General features: G+C 38.9%; 1 protein-coding gene across 1 annotated transcript in view; it reads left to right on the top strand.

Annotated features, from left to right (window-relative positions):
- The window catches only part of LOC150085132 (branched-chain alpha-ketoacid dehydrogenase kinase-like), a 275,984-nt gene that overhangs the window by 30,518 nt on the left and 227,709 nt on the right, over window positions 1-17,757 (top strand). The window contains exon 2 of the mRNA XM_090373887.1: window positions 6,228-6,458. Within this exon, the coding sequence (XP_090230013.1) occupies window positions 6,237-6,458 (222 nt within the window). The 5' untranslated portion in view covers window positions 6,228-6,236. The remainder of the gene's footprint in view (window positions 1-6,227; window positions 6,459-17,757) is intronic.

Here is a 17,757-nt window from a genome sequence, read left to right as displayed (position 1 = left end):
AACAACCCTGTCAACCTTTGTATCATCTGCAAACTTGGACGGTAAGCTTGATATACCATCATTAATATCATCTATAAATACAGAAAACAACAACGGACCCAACACTGAACCCTGAGGAACTCCACTAATAACATTAGTCCACGTTGAGCAGTGTCCATTGATTACCACTCTGTCTTCTGCCACTCAACCATCCCTTTATCCATAGCAGTAATTTGCCTTCAATGCCACACCGCTCCAATTTGTGCAGCAGTCTTCCATGTGCAACAGTATCAAAAGCCTTTCTAAGATCCAAATATATAATATCAAATTTATTCCCTGCATCCAGTTCTTTTGTGACTACATCATAGTATCCAATCAGATCGATCAGGCAAGACCTTCCCTTAACAAAACCATGCTGTGTCTGAGCTATAACTGAATTCTTGTCTAGATGATCCTGCAGTGCTTCTTTAACCAGTGCCTCCATTAATTTTCCTGGAACAGAAGTTAAACTAACAGGTAGATGATATTGATGATGTTATATCAAGCTTAATGTCCAAGTTTGCAGACGATACAAAGGTTGGCAGGGTTGTTAAGGACACTACTGACGCTATGCTGCTGCAACAGGATCTGGAAAGGTGGCAAATGAAGTTTAGTGTTGACAAATGTAAAGTACTACATATTATTATTATTATTACAATTAGCCATATGGTGCAAGGAAGCCTGAGGCTTTTGCTGCACCAGCCAAAAAAAAAAAAAAAAAAAAAAATTCTGAATTACCCCTGAGAGAGAGGGAGGGGGGGTCAGAAATAGAAGGGAATCACCAAGAAAGAGAAGAATGATGATATCCAGCTCAGGACCCTGGGTGTGCCAAGCCCATACTCACCAGATGTGAGCCCCTGGGGGTATGGGGAAACAGCAACCACAGAGCAACGTATCAACTCTGTGGTACTACACTGACAGTGGTAGAGCATGAAAGGGACCGGGGGGTAATTGTGCAGGCAGATATGAAGTTCTCTGAGCAGTGCAGATGGGCTGCAAGAGTAGGTCATGGTGTCTTGCCAATGATGTACAGGAATTTTTCTAGCAGGGATAAAGAGGTGATTATTCCATTCCGTTGTATAAGGCAATGGTCAGGCCACACCTTGAGTACTGTATACAGGTGTGGAGGCCTCATTTAAAGAAGGATGTAGAGCTGCTGGAATGAGTACAAAGAAGGGCAACAAAATTAGTGAATGTAACAAAGGTTTGCTCTTACGAAGAAAGGCTTAAGTTTTGCAAATTACAGTGTCTGGAGACCAGGCACCAGCGAGGTGATCTGATAGAGGTGTATAAAGCATTGAATGGTTTGAGCATGCTCAATGCCGATGGGATTCTTCCTCTTGCTCAGAATAATCACCTGAGAGGGCATAAATTCAGATTGTGGAAAGATAGATGTGCAGAAATTTGCCTTTAGCCAGCGGGTAGTTGGTTGGTGGAACAGACTTCGATCCCTTGTTGTGGAAGTTGATAGCCTAAATAAATTTAAGGCTGAGCTGGTCAGGTATTTCGAATGAACTGAGGTGTGAAATGAAAGTGGTTTTTTTTTTTTTTTTTTCTGGCTGATGCTGCATAAGCTTGCTTTCTTGCATCATTTGCCTCTACTAATGCTAATGCTAATCTACCACGGAAAAGCAAACAAACGCAGATTACTGATTTTCTGAAGAGAGCAGAAGATACACGAAATCTAGATGGTGCAGAAGAAAGTTCAGAAGGTGAAGATATTTTGCAACAGGGAAACATTCTCTTTTGATTGTGCTTAGCAGCGATGAAGAGGAAGAAAATTCAATGAACATACATTATTTAACATGTTATGTATCACAGTTTGTGAGACAGTTGTTCAGTTATTATTATTTTTCATAAAAATTAAGTTTCCGATAATTATAAAAAAAAATGGTGTGTGGTGTATTTTTGTTAGCTTTTGGAACGTAACCTCCCTTTTTGTACTGGTCCTTAGTTCCGTATAACACGGCACTACACGGGATTTTATAGGAACCTAACTACCGTATTGTACGAGGGTTACCTGTACTTCATATGGGTAGCAGCAACCACAGAATAACATGCCAGCTGTGTGGTACTGCACTGGGGGGGGGATATAGGAGAATGAAAATGTCCTGGGGTAACTGTGCAGTTAGATATGAAGTTCTATGAGCAGTGACGACAGGCTCTCAGCATAGCGCATGATGTTTTGTCGATGATATAAAATCAGTCTGAGTGCAACGAAAGCTCCTGGATTCAGACGTTTCGCATGCTACCATTGAATCTGTATGGTGTGAGATTGTTGGAAGCAAAGATATAATGAGAGTGGGAGTAATCTATAGGCTAGGTGATTGTGAAGATTATGATGGGAGCCTTTACATGCAAATGGAATGAGCAAGTAAGTGTGAATGTCTTATTATGGGTGATTTTAATTTCTCTAATTGATTGGAGTAAATGGGAAGGAAACTCCACATGGGGGACAAAATTTTTAAATCAACTAGATGATTGCTATTTTTATCAGTGTGTCAGGGAAAATACTAGGGAAAAGAATACTCTAGAGCTCATCCCATGAACCAGATAACATAAGGGCCGACAGTACAGGAACCAGTAGAAAGAAATGATCATGGAGCTCTACAATAGACTATGAAGAGAGAGGTAGTAATAGTTAAAGGTGAAGGAATGGGTTCTAATTTCAGGAAAGGAAATTACAAAGGCTTAAGATGCTACATAGCCTCTATTAACTGGGTAGATATCTCACAGAGAGCAAATACAATTGAATTATGGTATACCTTTAAAACATTAATCACAGAATCCTTGAATACTTATATACCATTAAAAAAATACTCCACAAGGAGGATTCCAAGTTGGTTGAATAATGAAGTTGCCAGATTACTTGAGCAGAAAAAGACAGCATGGAAAAGTTAAAGCAATAAAAAGTACTGAAGCCTATAACAGCTACAATCTGTAATTGATCTGTAATAGTGCCATAGAAAAGGCTTGCAAAGGCAGATTATGAGAAATTGCTGGCAAAGAGACCAAAGAAGGGGAATAAGGAATTCTTCACATATATAAATGCAAAGAAGAGGACAAACCAGATTGGATCCTTATGTAATGGACGTCGGATAGTATTAGATACCCTAGCTGAAGTTACAGATGAACTTGAATCAATATTTACAGAAGGAAAACCCTCTACGTCAGAGAGAAATTATAGGGAGTGAAGTTGAAAAAAAAAAATGTAATTAATGATGTTTAAATTTCACATGTTTATGCAATGAAAAAGAATTTTGAGCCTACGGGCTAGTAAGGCTCCCGGGGTTATGGCATATACCCTATAATCTTAAGGGAGGCTGCGAGTGCGTGCATTGAACCATTGAATCTAATTATGAGAGCATCACTGGACTCGGGAGTGATTCCGTTGGATGGGAAAAGTGTCAATGTATCTCAAATACATAGGGGCAGTTCTAATAGTGACATGGGAAAATACTGGCCAGTTAGTATAACTTCAGTAGTAGGGAAAATCATTGAGACAATGATCAAGAGTGGAATTCAGGATCATTTAGATAGAAATGGAATTCTGAAGGTTACTCAGCATTGTTTTTTTAAAGGGAAAATCATGTTTAACTAATCTGGTTAGCTATTTTGACAGGGTCACTCAATAGCTGGACTTCTGGAATAATTTTGACATTGTTTATTCGGAAAATCAGAAAGTATTTGACTCAGCCCCATATGAGCGGTTACTTTATAAGCTGGAATAGGTTGGAATCGTAGAGAAAATCCTTAGATGGATAGCTGGATGGCTTTGAGCAGGAGGCAGAGGGTTGTAATAAATGGTTATTCCTAAGATTGGGTTGACATAAGAAGTGGGGTTCCCCATGGATCAGCATTAGGACCACTGCTGTTTTTGATTTTCATGAATGACATCGATGAAGGGATAGAGGATGGTATGATGTTTAAATTTGCAGATGATGTAAAGATTGGTAGATTAGAGTAGGTAATGATCACTACCAAGCAGAGCTTTTTCAGAGTGACCTAGATAGACTTCAGGAATAGTCAGAAAAATGGCAGCTATTCTTTAATTTAGCAAAATGTAAAGTATTGCACATGGGGAACAGTAACCTCAAAATAAATTATACACTTGGTGGAATTGAACTAAAGTCAGTAATGGAGGAAAAGGACTTTGGTATTACGATACGGCCAAACATGAAGTTCTCCGAGCATTGTAGACTGGTTGCAAGGAAGGCCCATTGTGTCCTATCGATGATTTATCGAATGATTGCAAGTAGAGATAAGGATGTCATAATCCTATTATATAAAGCTATTGTTAGACCAACTTGGAATACTGTGTTCAAGTATGGAGATTGCACCTAAAGGAAGAAAGACATTGTGCTTCTTGAAAGGGTCCAGAGATGGGTAACTCGCCTGGTGAGATCGTCAAAAGGGCCTCCATATGAGGAAAGACTGTGAATATATGGGTTGCGGAGCTTGGAAACTAGGCACCTAGAGGAGAATTGATTGAGGCATTTAAGGCTCTGAGAGGCATAAGCAAAATGAATAAGGATGGAATTTTCACGGGTATAAATGATTCTAGAACTAGGGGCCATAATTTCAAGTTGCGGGGGGAAGAAATGTTTAGACTCGATTGCAGGAAGTTTTATTTTAGCCAGCAAGTTAAAAATTACTAGAATAAGTTACCTACGTGGGTGGTAGAGGCTGACAGTTTGGGGAAATTCGAAGGTCAGCCTATGGGAGGAGGGAAACATATGTTGTCTATTTCATTATTTTATTATTTTATTTTTATTCTTATCATTTTATTGTTATTTTATTTTTTCGGTTGGTGCGGCATAAGCCATAGACTTCCTTGCACCATATGGCCATTGTTAATAGTAATATGCAGGAATTTTGCTAGCAGGGATAAGGGGATTATTTTCTCATTGTATAAGACAATGGGAAAATCACCACCAGTGGTCAGGCCACATCTTGAATACTGCATACAGGTCTGGGGGCATCATTTTAGGGATGATGTGGAGCTGCTGGGATCAGTACAGAGGAGGGCAATGAGATTGGTGAGTGGAACAAAGGGGTGCTTTTACCAAGAATGGCTTCAGTTCTGCAGAATCTGGAGATTAGACACCTGCAAAGTGATCTGATTTTTAGCTGTTTTAGGCTTTGAATGGATTGAGCAAGCTCCATGCTGATGGTATTCTCCCTCTTGCTCAGACTACACACACACACACACACACACACACACACACACACACACACACGGGAACATAAATTCAAATTGAGGAAGGGCAGTTGCAGAATAGATGTGCGGAAGTTTGCCTTTAGCCAGTGCGTAGTTGATTGTTGGGACAAATTTCCGTCTGTTGTTGTTTAAGTTGTTAGTTTAAATGAATTCAAGGAAGACTAAAACTATTGGAAGGAATAAATAGGTAAAATGGGAAGTGTCGTGTTTTTTTTTATGTGGTTGATGCTGTATAAGCTTGCCTTTTTGTATCATTTGTCACTAGTAATGCCAAGTTCACAGAGGGGAATTTACCAAACTCCTCTAAATATCTCTCAGGTTGTGGCAAGAGTCTCTCTCTCCTGTTGATGCTGTATAAGCTTGCTTTCTTGCATCATTTGTTCACTACTAATACCAATATTTATCAACAATTATCACTTTTAGCAGTTATATTTGTATTGAATAAATAATGTTTTAACTGTAGATCTTAAAATTTTGTGATGCTGTTCTCCAAAAACAATGTATCTTATTTGTGTTGTTAACTAAAAATCAGTCTGTTTAATATTTTACTATGATGGTTATAAATTCAAAAAATAGCAATAAAATATGCACAAGGAAGTAGAAGTGCACTAACTCCGTCCTTGGTTGTCATTAAATTGAGTTAAATTGGGAATCTCCACTATTTAGAGATACCCAATTTAATGACAACCAAGGACGGAGTTAGTGCACTTCTACTTCCTTGTGCATATTTTAATCCCGTTTCCATCATAATTACTATTTACCCACCCCTTAATTTAAGAACCAATCACCTTAAAGCTAGTCACCTCTTGCCATTCAAACCATAACAATTGCAGATCGATCAAGGTGAGTACTGAAAAATTAAGCCATTGCTATTTTTTGAATTTAATCCAATAAAACAGTACTTTAAGTCATACTATAACTTCTATGATGGTTATATTAAAAGATCTGAAACACGTCACTGATTTTACTTTTGTTTTATTTTTAATAGCTCCAAAACATGACAATGTCTCTAGAACATCTTATTGCAATGGATTTCACACGCAAGTGTGCCATCTTGTTATTATGGAATCCAATTCGAGCTGCTTTGAAGAAACCCCAGCAAATTACAGTAGCCCCAGTTCATACAGGAAATAGATGTGGACAGTACCAACCAAGAGAAAGATACAGAACTGTGCAGTCATTTTACAATCAATCTGCTATAGATATTGCTGCTGCAAAAGTATGAAATGCAGCTGTTTAAATTTCTGTTCTTTTAATATATGTCGCTTTTAAAAATGAATGAGCTTAAAATACAAGGCTGTTAATAATAATAATAATAATATTAGCACACTTTTATTTTAAGATGATATCTCTATTAAGAAAATTTTTATATATTACTTCACTGATATGTAAAAATCAAATACTCTTATTTTTGTTCTTCTTTTTTTTTTTTTTTTTAGGAGCATTAGCAACTAAGGGCCATATTGCTCCGGGAATATGCGGTGGTCATTCCCTGACCTTTCTGCATCCTCTGTATTTGGTGGTGATGGGCTCGAACCCCGGTTTAATCAAGAAGCGTGCGCTACGCATTGCTGCTCCTTCCCACCTGACTACAGAGGCGCCTCCAAATATTTTCCATTTGTTGTTGCAGTATGAGTGATAATATCATGCAATTAGCATTAGTAGAGGCATTTGATGCAAGAAAGCAAGCTTATGCAGCATCAGCCTAAAAAAAAAAAAAAAAAAAAACCCACTTCACCCCTCTGTTCGTTCAAAATACCTGTCCAGCTGAGCCTTAAACTTATTTAGGCTATCAACCTCCACCACAAGGGATGGAAGTCTGTTCCACCAACCAACCACCCACTGGCTAAAGGCAAATTTCTATCCTACATCTGTCTTTCCTCAATTTGAATTTATGCCCTCTCAGGTGATTTTTCTGAGCTAGAGGAAGAATCCTATCAGCATTGAGCATGCTTAAACCATTCAAGGCTTTATACACTACAGATCACCTCGCTGGTGCCTAGTCTCCAGACACTGTAATTTGCAAAACTTAAGCCTTTCTTCGTAAGAGCACCCCTTTGTTCCATTCACTAATCTTGTTGCCCTTCTCTGTACTCGTTCCAGCAGCTCTACATCCTTCTTGAAATGAGGCCTCCAGACCTGTATACAGTACTCTAGGTGTGGCCTGACCATTGCCTTATACAAGGGAATAATCACCTCCTTATCCCTGCTGGAAAAATTCCTGTATATCATTGACAATACTCCATGAGCTACTCTTGCAGCCCGTCTGTCCTGCTCAGAGAACTTCAAATCTGCCTGCACAACCACCCCCAAGTCCCTTTCATTCTCTACCACTGTCAGTGTAGTACCAATGTTAATATGTAACTTCAAGACATTATTAGCATTAGCATTAGCATTAGTAGAGGCATTTGATGCAAGAAAGCAAGCTTATGCAGCATCAGCCAAAAAAAAAAAAAAAAAAAAAAAGTAACATAAATAAATAAAAATAACCACTTCCACTTCACCCCTCTGTTCGTTCGAAATACCTGTCCAGCTGAGCCTTAAACTTATTTAGGCTATCAACTTCCACGACAAGGGATGGAAGTCTGTTCCACCCACCAACCACCCGCTGGCTAAAGGCAAATTTCTATCCTACATCTGTCTTTCCTCAATTTGAATTTATGCCCTCTCAGGTGATTTTTCTGAGCTAGAGGAAGAATCCCATCAGCATTGAGCATGCTCAAACCATTCAAGGCTTTGTACACCTCTATCAGATCACCCCGCTGGTGCCTAGTTTCCAGACACTGTACTTTGCAAAACTTAAGCCTTTCTTCGTAAGAGAACCCCTTTGTCCCATTCACCAATCTAGTTGCCCTTCTCTGTACTCGTTCCAGCAGCTCTACATCCTTCCTGAAATGAGGCCTCCAGGCCTGTATACAGTACTCTAGGTGTGGCCTGACCATTGCCTTATACAAGGGAATAATCACCTCCTTATCCCTGCTAGAAAAATTCCTATATATCATTGACAATACACCATGAGCTACTCTTGCAGCTCGTCTGCACTGCTCAGAGAACTTCATATCTGCCTGCACCACCACCCCCAGGTCCCTTTCATTCTCTACCACTGTCAGTGTAGTACCACAGAGTTGATACGCTGCTCTGGGGTTGCTGTTTCCCATATGTAGTACTTTACATTTGTCAATGTTAAACTTCATTTGCCACCTCGAAGCCCATCTGCTCAACCATTCCAAATCCTGTTGCAGCAGCATAGTGTCAGTAGTGTCCTTGACAACCCTGCCAACCTTCGTATCGTCTGCAAACTTGGACATTAAGCCTGATATACCATCATCAATATCATTTATAAATACAGAAAACAATAAAGGCCCCAATACTGAACCCTGAGGGACTCCACTAATAACATTAGTCCACGATGAGCAGTGTCCATTGATTACCACTCTCTGTCTTCTCCCCCTCAACCACCCCTTTATCCATAGCAGCAACTTGCCTCCAATGCCACACTGCTCCAATTTGTGCAGCAGTCTTCCATGTGCAACAGTATCAAAAGCCTTTCTAAGATCCAAGTATATAATATCAAAGTTATTCCCTGCATCCAGTTCTTTTGTGACTGCATCATAGTATCCAATCAAATTGGTCAGGCAAGACTTCCCCTTAACAAAACCATGCTGTGTCCTAGCTATAACTGAAGTCTTGTCTAGATGATCCTGCAGTGCTTCTTTCACCAGTGCCTCCATTAATTTTCCGGGAACAGAAGTTAAACTCACAGGTCTATAATTACTTGTGTCAGCCTTTGATCCCCCTTTGTGAATTGGGGTCACATTTGCACATCTCCAGTCAATGGGTACCTCCCCTGAGTCCAAGGAAGCTCTCATAATTATGGCTAAGGGTTTGCTTACCTCCTTTGCTGCCTCCTTTAATATAACTGGATAGATCCCATCCACCCCAGGTGCCTTTCTTGTGTTTATCTTCAACAATTTCTCCTCCACTTTGCTCTCAGTTATTACAAGATTCTCTAGCTTACTGCTAGAATTGAATACACCTCTGGCATTCCCCTCGCTGAATAACTCCTCATGTGTGAATGTCGATGCAAAATATTCATGTAGTTTGTTAGCTACCCGAGCAGGTTCATCAACAGTTGACCCATCGATCTCAAGTGGACCAATCTGATTCATCCCCTTCCTTCTAGAGTTTACATAAGTAAAGAACTCTTTGCTGTTTTTCTTCGCATCCCTTGCCAAGGATCTCTCGTAATCTGCCTTCGCCTGCCTAACCTCCTTTGTAACTTGGTTACAGATCAACTTGTATCTATCATAGGCGTCCGTGTCACGTGTTAATTTGTATGTATCCCATGCATTTTTCTTCTCTGCCATATGCCTCATTAGTTCATCTGACAACCATTTAGGCCTAAACCTTGAACAATATTTCTTAGTTGGTATGTAAAGCCTAGTAGCTTCCGCGATAAGTTCTTTGAATGCTTCCCATTTTGAATTTGCTGTTGGCAATATCATCAGTTGATCCCACTGTATAGAATTTAAATACTGTCTCAGTCCATTGTAGTCGCCTTGACGAAAGCAATACCCCTTCCCTTTACCCCTAATGGTAGTTACCTCTTTGAGTAACTCCCACTTCAGCACACTGTGATCACTGCCACCAAGTGGTTCATTTATCTGCAGATTCTTAATGCATGAAGAATCACTACTGATAATCAAATCAAGAGTATTACTCCCTCTAGTTGCCTCCCGAACATGCTGATGTAGAAAACAATCATCCAATAAATCCACAAAAGCCTTGCTACTGTGTGAGTGACCAACCCCCAAATTCCAGTCAATATCTGGGAAATTAAAATCCCCCATTATAAGACTCTCTGATTTACTGGCCCACTCTATTTCTCCGAACAGTTTCTTATTATACTCATCAGAGTCATTAGGCCTATAGCACACTCCTACTCTCAATTTTGATCTCCCAATGCTTATGTCACACCAAACTGACTCGACACTGCACTGTCCAGCGATGTCGACTGGCTTCACTTCCTTGGATTTTATGTGTTTTTTAACTAATAGCATAACCCCTCCTCCCTTCCTATCCTGTCTATCCTTTCTGTAGACATTGTACTCCCCAAATTCCAGTTCTGCATTTCTTATATCTGTGTGACACCACGTCTCTGAAATCCCCACAATATCTGCCTTTGATGTTTTGAGCAATACCTCAAATTCATCAAATTTATTTACTAAACTCCTAGCATTGGTGTACACACAAGTATACATGCACCTGTTCTTTTTCTTAGCTACCCTAACACAACCCATGTGTTTACTTGTACCCCAATGATTCCCAGCAGTCTCTGAAATATCCTGCATCTTATTTTCCAGGCTGCGGCTCATTCCAATAGAAGCAGTGCAAGAATCACTTTCACCTCTGCCAGTGGCTACTGTTAATCTATTAGTCCTTGTATCCCCCCAATCTAGCAGTTTTCTGACCCACCTAATATTGCCTCGATAGCATCAGCAAACATTCTTGCACCCTTTCTATTTAAGTGTATCCCATCCCTGTAGAAGCAGTCTCTCCTGTTAACAAGTACAGACCAGGCTGAAAAAAATTCCACCCCTTGAGCCCTGCACAATCTTTCCAGGGCCGAATTGATTGACAGGGCTCTCATCATATACTCCCTCCTATCGTGTCTGGGCAGAATTGCAGACACTTTCAATTTCAACCCTAATTCACGGCTTTTTTTCATCAGTGACCTGTACTTGTCAAGTAATTCCGCCGGTCTCCTACTCTTAATGTCATTAGTGCCAACGTGTACAACTATATCACCTTTTGTGCCCTTAAAAGATGATATCCGCTCTACAACGTCATCAACTTTTGCCCCTGGCAGACATACCCTGGTCCTATTCCACCTATCCTTTTTACAAAGCATGTTTCCCGTTTCCCTGACAATAGAGTCACCAACAACTACTAGTTCCTTTGGGACCAGCGCATTCTGCCTTGGGGGTTGCCGCTGTGTTCCGCGATGACCAAGTGCAAGCTCTGGCATTGGTGTGGGCAGCTGAGAGCTTGATGGGCCCCTCACTTGTAATCCTTCGAGGGCATCCACCCTATCCTTCAAGCTCTCATATAGGCCCATAACAACGCTGAGTTGTCGCCTTATCTCCTTACACTCCTTGCATCGCACACACACAAAGACATCCCCCATGGCAGTATCATGTCCCATACTTGACTGCTCCGCAGACATCAAGCAAATAGTGCATCTTACAAGGCTGTGATTCAGAGGACAACTGCCCCCCTCAGTTCTCCCCTGGGCCACAGCATTCCCATTAGCTTGAGCCCTTTGCTTTGCTGCTTTTTTTTTATTTATCATGCAGCATTATGCTGCATGATAAATAAAAGCTAGTTACTTCCCAAAAGGGAGTGCCTTTTATGTATAGTACAATGAACCCGTGAACAATATGCATTCACAGTCAAATGAGGTGTGATGGAATGGAATGAAATAGGCACTCAGCAGTAGACATTAAATCCCTCAGAGAATTCTTAACACGAATGCAATGTGAGACAATTTTAATAATAAAAGCAATTTGTTAACATAATTGATCATCAAGCATGCACATCACTAAAATTTTGCAAATGACAGAGAAAAACAAACAAACTTATTTGCTGTTAAAATAATGGCCAAATTAATTTTAATACAGCAAGCCCCCCGTTATAACGCGGTTCGCTTTACGCTGATTCGCTATAATGCTGTTCTTATATTATAACCCGTATTTGACTAACGCTGTCACAGATCACTATAACGCTCTTTTACAGATTGCATTTTTGCCGAAATCATTTCACTGATGGAGTTGATAGCTTGAAAATGAATATAAAAATGTGGTTAAAACGTTTCCCATGCCGTCTTGAGAAATATTCCCACGCTCAGTGAAATTCTCTCACGCACTAATTTAATTGCAGTACAGTGACTTGTTACGTAGTTCCGAGATCAACATTTTAAAAAATGATCACATATATTGCTTTAATATTTGCATTATATGCATTTATCCGAAGTCTAGTCATCACTCAGTACAGTATTAGACATTGTGCGTAACGGACAGTTTACTTGAACATTGTATCACAATTAATGCAACCAACACAGTTACATTTTCGAAGAGTTAATAATGTCCGATAAGAATGAAAAAGCAACAATGCCTGGGTGCAGTAAAGACTATAAATGTAAGAAAAAGACTGAATTTGAAAATTAAATTATTCGTTTTGAAGCGAATCGATCCGGTCAAAGACAAGCGGATGTGTGCCATAATTTAGGACTTGCAAGGTTAACTGTAAGAACAATTATGAAACAAGTAATATAAAAAAAAAATTTTAAAGTCAATTCCTACTTAGGTCAACAACGAACTTTCGACTTCAAAAATTTATCAAAAAATTATTGATTTTCGCAAGAATTGAACTCGCATTCTTCACCTTCACGTGAAAAATACTGAAATCCTTGCATTTTACCGATTGAGCTACTGCCTGTTGATTTCGTTCCAGTTTTAGTAATGCTCGTTTTATCGCTTTTAACCATCTGACTGAGCCTTATACACTCAGTCAGATTTTATCCGACAATGACCACGTGTCTGCTATTTTTAGTTTCCTGAAATCAGTAAACCTTTTTAACCATATTTAAAAAATCTTATTATTTTTACCTTGTTTACTGATATTCGTCTTTTACAATTTATACGTGGCTTTTATACCCAGACTTAGTGACCTAATTCGTTAGGTCACTGAAAGATTTTTATCATTTTCATGACAAGGTTTTGGCACATTATAGCCTTAGTTGCTGATGCGCCAATAAAATTAAACCAACCAACCAACCAGCCTGTTGATTTCAATTTTATTCCTAAATTTATATCCTGCTAAATATCTTATATAAGAGAAATTTTTTTCTCCCATATAAAACTAAAATTAATTAATTAAATTTAATTAATGAATTAATATTTGAAAAAACTGTATTAACATCAAGTGTCATCCACTACAGGTTTAAAAAAAATGTATTTGAACTTGAGTGGACGAATAAAAAGTATTTTATTAACAATTGAAAATTTGAACAAGATATATAAATATATATAGGGAGAGTGTGAACTAATAATAGGAATTGAAAAATAAAGAATTAATTTTAGCAGCTGGAAAGATAGCTGTTCCACTGCGAGCAACTAGGACTAGGCCGACTATTAGGATTGAAATGGAAAGACTAACTAATTTTATTGAAGATAATATCCAAAGCAGAATTCAGTTAAGTTAAATATTATGAATAATAAAAAAAAGAGAGAGAGAGAGATTAGCCTATATGATGATCAGAAGAAAACTCACCTAAAAAAAAATTGGTACCATTTAACATTTAAATCCATTTAAAACTAGTAAGGGCTGGTTGAATAGATTTAAAATCCAGGGAGAAGCCACAAGTACAGATCAAGGAGCCTAAACTTTCAAAAAAAAAAAAAGAACTTGTTAAAATTATTGAAGAGGGGTATTGTGTGTTATACTTCTCAACAAGTGTATAACATAGATGAAGCAGGACTTTTGTGGAAATGAATGCCTAAAAGAAGTTTCATATTGAAAGAAGAAAAAAACATGCCAGGTTTCAAAGCGGTGAAGGCTCAGTTGACTTTATTGTTGGGTGGTAATTAAACTGTGGGGGATTTAAAATTAATACCCCTTTTAGTTTATTTGGAAGAGGGCCAAAGTTCAACCCAAAATCGACATTTTTCATGATTAAATTAAATCAATTTAGATCAATTAAATTCATGATTTTAATTGGAATTTTAAGTTTAATTTTGATACATAAGTAGTTACCACATAATTATATACGTATGTAATGCAGAATATTTTATATGTACAAATATTTGAATATTAAATATTTTGACCGACATTTGTGCATCTTTTCACTTTTTGTGTGAAAAGATGTATTTGTGCACCGACTGCAACTCACAAATACATATGTTACCTTATGGGAATGCGGCACTCGCTTAGCGCAGAATCACTTAGCGCTCTGTTTTTCTGGAACGCATTATCAGCGTTAAGCGGGAGTCACCTGTATTCTTTATTTTTGATTTGATTTTTAGTTTGCATCATATTTTTGTGACCAACTTTTCTGAAAATATTTAAAATTAAAAAAAAAGTTAAAATTGTATTAGCATACGCATATAGTGCAAGGAACCTCCAGGCTTTTGTTGCCCCGGCAAAAAAAAAAAAAATTACTAGATAAGAAAATACAAATTACGCACTTCCCTCCTTATGTAGGTAACTCTCCTGTTGACGTTTACCGTACAAACTGGTTTGCCACTACTGCAGTTTCTCCCTGCATTCTTGTTAAACACATGGTGCATATTGGTATTGGCAGTAGAAGTCTAGAACAATATATTGATTGACAGACGTTTGAATTTCTTCAAACGTCTGTTACACCTACATGTACTGATTAGTGTGTGAACCCCACAGACGATAGCATTAAGTGATTGTTTGATGCTGTGATGTGCATATATATAAAGAATTTTTTTTTCTATTGACTTATTTCCTAAACTAACATTTAAGGTCAGCTTATGAAATATAGCGAAAAAAAAAGAAGCCTTGGTAAAATTTCAGAACAGGGTTCATAAAATAAACTTTTTTCACTAAATCCATCCCGAATTAGTGGCGTAAACTAATGTAACCTTCTTTCACTAGATCAAAACGAAAGTCTATTAAAAAAAACCCCCACACAATTAAAAAAATGCCAATAGTCTGGAGTGCGCACCCTGAATTTAGCCGAAACCGGTAAACATTTTCGTTTTTTCCTAACCTAACCTTTTAAGGTCTGGTTATGAAAAAAAAAAGGTTAGGTTTCCTAACATTGTAGCCTAGGTTAGGAAACCAATTTAAGAAAGCTCCATGTCCTGATGGTATTTGTATTTCTCCACTTGTTCTCAAAACCTCTGCTCCCGAACTTACTCCTTACCCACTCTTTCATTGCTTATTCTAAAGGCGTTTTTCCTTCTGCTTGGAAATTTGCTCATATTAGCATTAGCATTAGCAGAGGCATATGATGCAAGAAAGCAAGCTTATTCAGCATCAGCCAAAAAAAACAAAAAAAAAAAAAAAAAAAACCCACTCCCATTTCACCCCTCCGTTCGTTCGAAATACCTGTCCAGTTGAGCTTTAAATTTGTTTAGGCTATCAACTTCAACAACCAGTGATGGAAGTCGGTTCCACCAACCAACCACCCGCTGGCCAAAGGCAAATTTCCGCACATCTATCCGACATCCGTCCTTCCTCAATTTGAATTTATGCCCTCTGAGGTGATTATTCTGAGAAAGATGAAGAATCCCATTGGCATTGAGCATGCTCAAACCATTCAAAGCCTTATACACCTCTATCAGATCACCTCGCCGGTGCCTAGTCTCCAGACTCTGTAATTTGCAAAACTTAAGCCTTTCTTCGTAAGAGCAACCCTTTGTTCCATTTACTAATCTTGTTGCCCTTCTCTGTACCCGTTCCAGCAGCTCTACATCCTTCTTGAAATGAGGCCTCCAGATCTGTATACAGTACTCAAGATGTGGCCTTACCATTGCCTTATACAAGGGAATAATCACCTCCTTATCCCTGCTAGAAAAATTCCTGTATATCATTGACAAGACACCATGAGCTACTCTTGCAGCTCGTCTGCACTGCTCAGAGAACTTCATATCTGCCTGCACAATTACCCTTTTATAACTAGGGTTTGGCGCATTATAGCCATAGCTGCTGATGCGCCAAAAAAAACTCAATCAAATCAAAATCAAATCAAAGCACAATTACCCCCAGGTCCTTTTCATTCTCCACCACTGTCAGTGTAGTACCGCAGAGTTGATACATTGCTCTGGGGTTACTGTTTCCCATATGCAGCACTTTACATTTGTCGATGTTAAACCTCATTTGCCACCTCTCAGCCCATCTGTTCAACCTGTCCAGATCCTGTTGCAGCAGCATAGCGTCAGTATTGTCCTTAACGACCCTGCCAACCTTTGTATCATCTGCAAACTTGGACATTAAACTTGATATCCCATCATCAATATCATTCATAAACACCGAAAACAACAACGGACCCAACACTGAACCTTGAGGAACTCCACTAATAACATTAGTCCACGTTGAGCAGTGTCCATTGATTACCACTCTCTGTCTTCTGCCACTCAACCATCCCCTTATCCATAGCAGCAATTTGCCTCCAATGCCACACTGCTCCAATTTGTGCAGCAGTCTTCCATGTGCAACAGTATCAAAAGCCTTTCTAAGATCCAAATATATAATATCAAAGTTATTCCCTGCATCCAGTTCTTTTGTGACTACATCATAGTATCCAATCAAATTGGTCAGGCAAGACCTGCCCTTAACAAAACCATGCTGCGTCTGAGCTATAACTGAATTCTTGTCTAGATGATCCTGCAGTGCTTCTTTAACCAGTGCCTCCATTAATTTACCTGGAACAGAAGTTAAACTAACAGGTCTATAATTACTTGTGTCAGCCTTTGAACCTCCTTTGTGAATTGGGGTCACATTTGCACATCTCCAGTCCATAGGTACCTCCCCTGAGTCCAAGGAAGCTCTCATAATTATGGCTAAGGGTTTGCTTACTTCCTTTGCTGCCTCCTTTAATATAACTGGATAGATCCCATCCACCCCAGGTGCCTTTTTTATGTTTATCCTCAACAATCTCTCCTCCACTTTCCTCTCAGTTATTACAAAATCATCCAGCTCACTGCCAATGTTTACTTTACCTACATCATTCTCCTTCCTGAATAACTCCTCATGCGTGAATGTAGATGCAAAATACTCGTTTAGATTGTTAGCCACCTGAGCAGGATCCTCAACTGTTGAACCATCAATATCCAGTGGACCAATCTGATTCATCCCTTTCCTTTTCGAGTTCAAGTATGTAAAGAACTCTTTTCTGTTTTTCTTTGCATCCTTTGCCAAGGATTTTTCATAGTCTGCCTTTGCCTGCCTAATCTCCTTTGTGACTTGGTTACAGACCAACTTATATCTATCATAGGCTTCCATGTCACCCATTAATTTGTATGTATCCCATGCATTTTTCTTCTCTGCCACATGTCTCATTAGTTCATCTGACAACCATTTAGGCCTAAACCTTGAACAATATTTCTTAGTTGGTGTGTAAAGCCTGGTAGCCTCCAAGATTAGTTCCTTGAATGCTTCCCATTTTGAGTTTGCTGTTGGTAACATCATCAGTTGGTCCCACTGTATAGAATTTAAATACTGTCTCAGACCATCATAGTCGCCTTTACGAAAACAAAAACCCTTCCCTTTACCTCTGATGGTAGTTACCTCCTTGAGTAAATCCCACTTCAACACACTGTGATCACTGCCACCTAGTGGTTCATTTATCTGCAGGTTCTTAATGCATGAAGAATCACTACTGATAATCAGATCAAGAGTATTGCTCCCTCTTGTTGCCTCCCGAACATGCTGATGTAGAAAACAATCATCCAATAAATCCACAAAAGCCTTGCTAGTGTGCGAGTGAC

This window comes from Mastigoproctus giganteus, chromosome 5, assembly GCF_048544385.1.
Source record: "Mastigoproctus giganteus isolate SK-2022 chromosome 5, ASM4854438v1, whole genome shotgun sequence".
NCBI classification, from domain to species: domain Eukaryota; kingdom Metazoa; phylum Arthropoda; class Arachnida; order Uropygi; family Thelyphonidae; genus Mastigoproctus; species Mastigoproctus giganteus.
The sequence above is the reverse complement of the archived record's forward strand: the minus strand, read 5'-3'. Positions and strand labels throughout refer to the sequence as shown.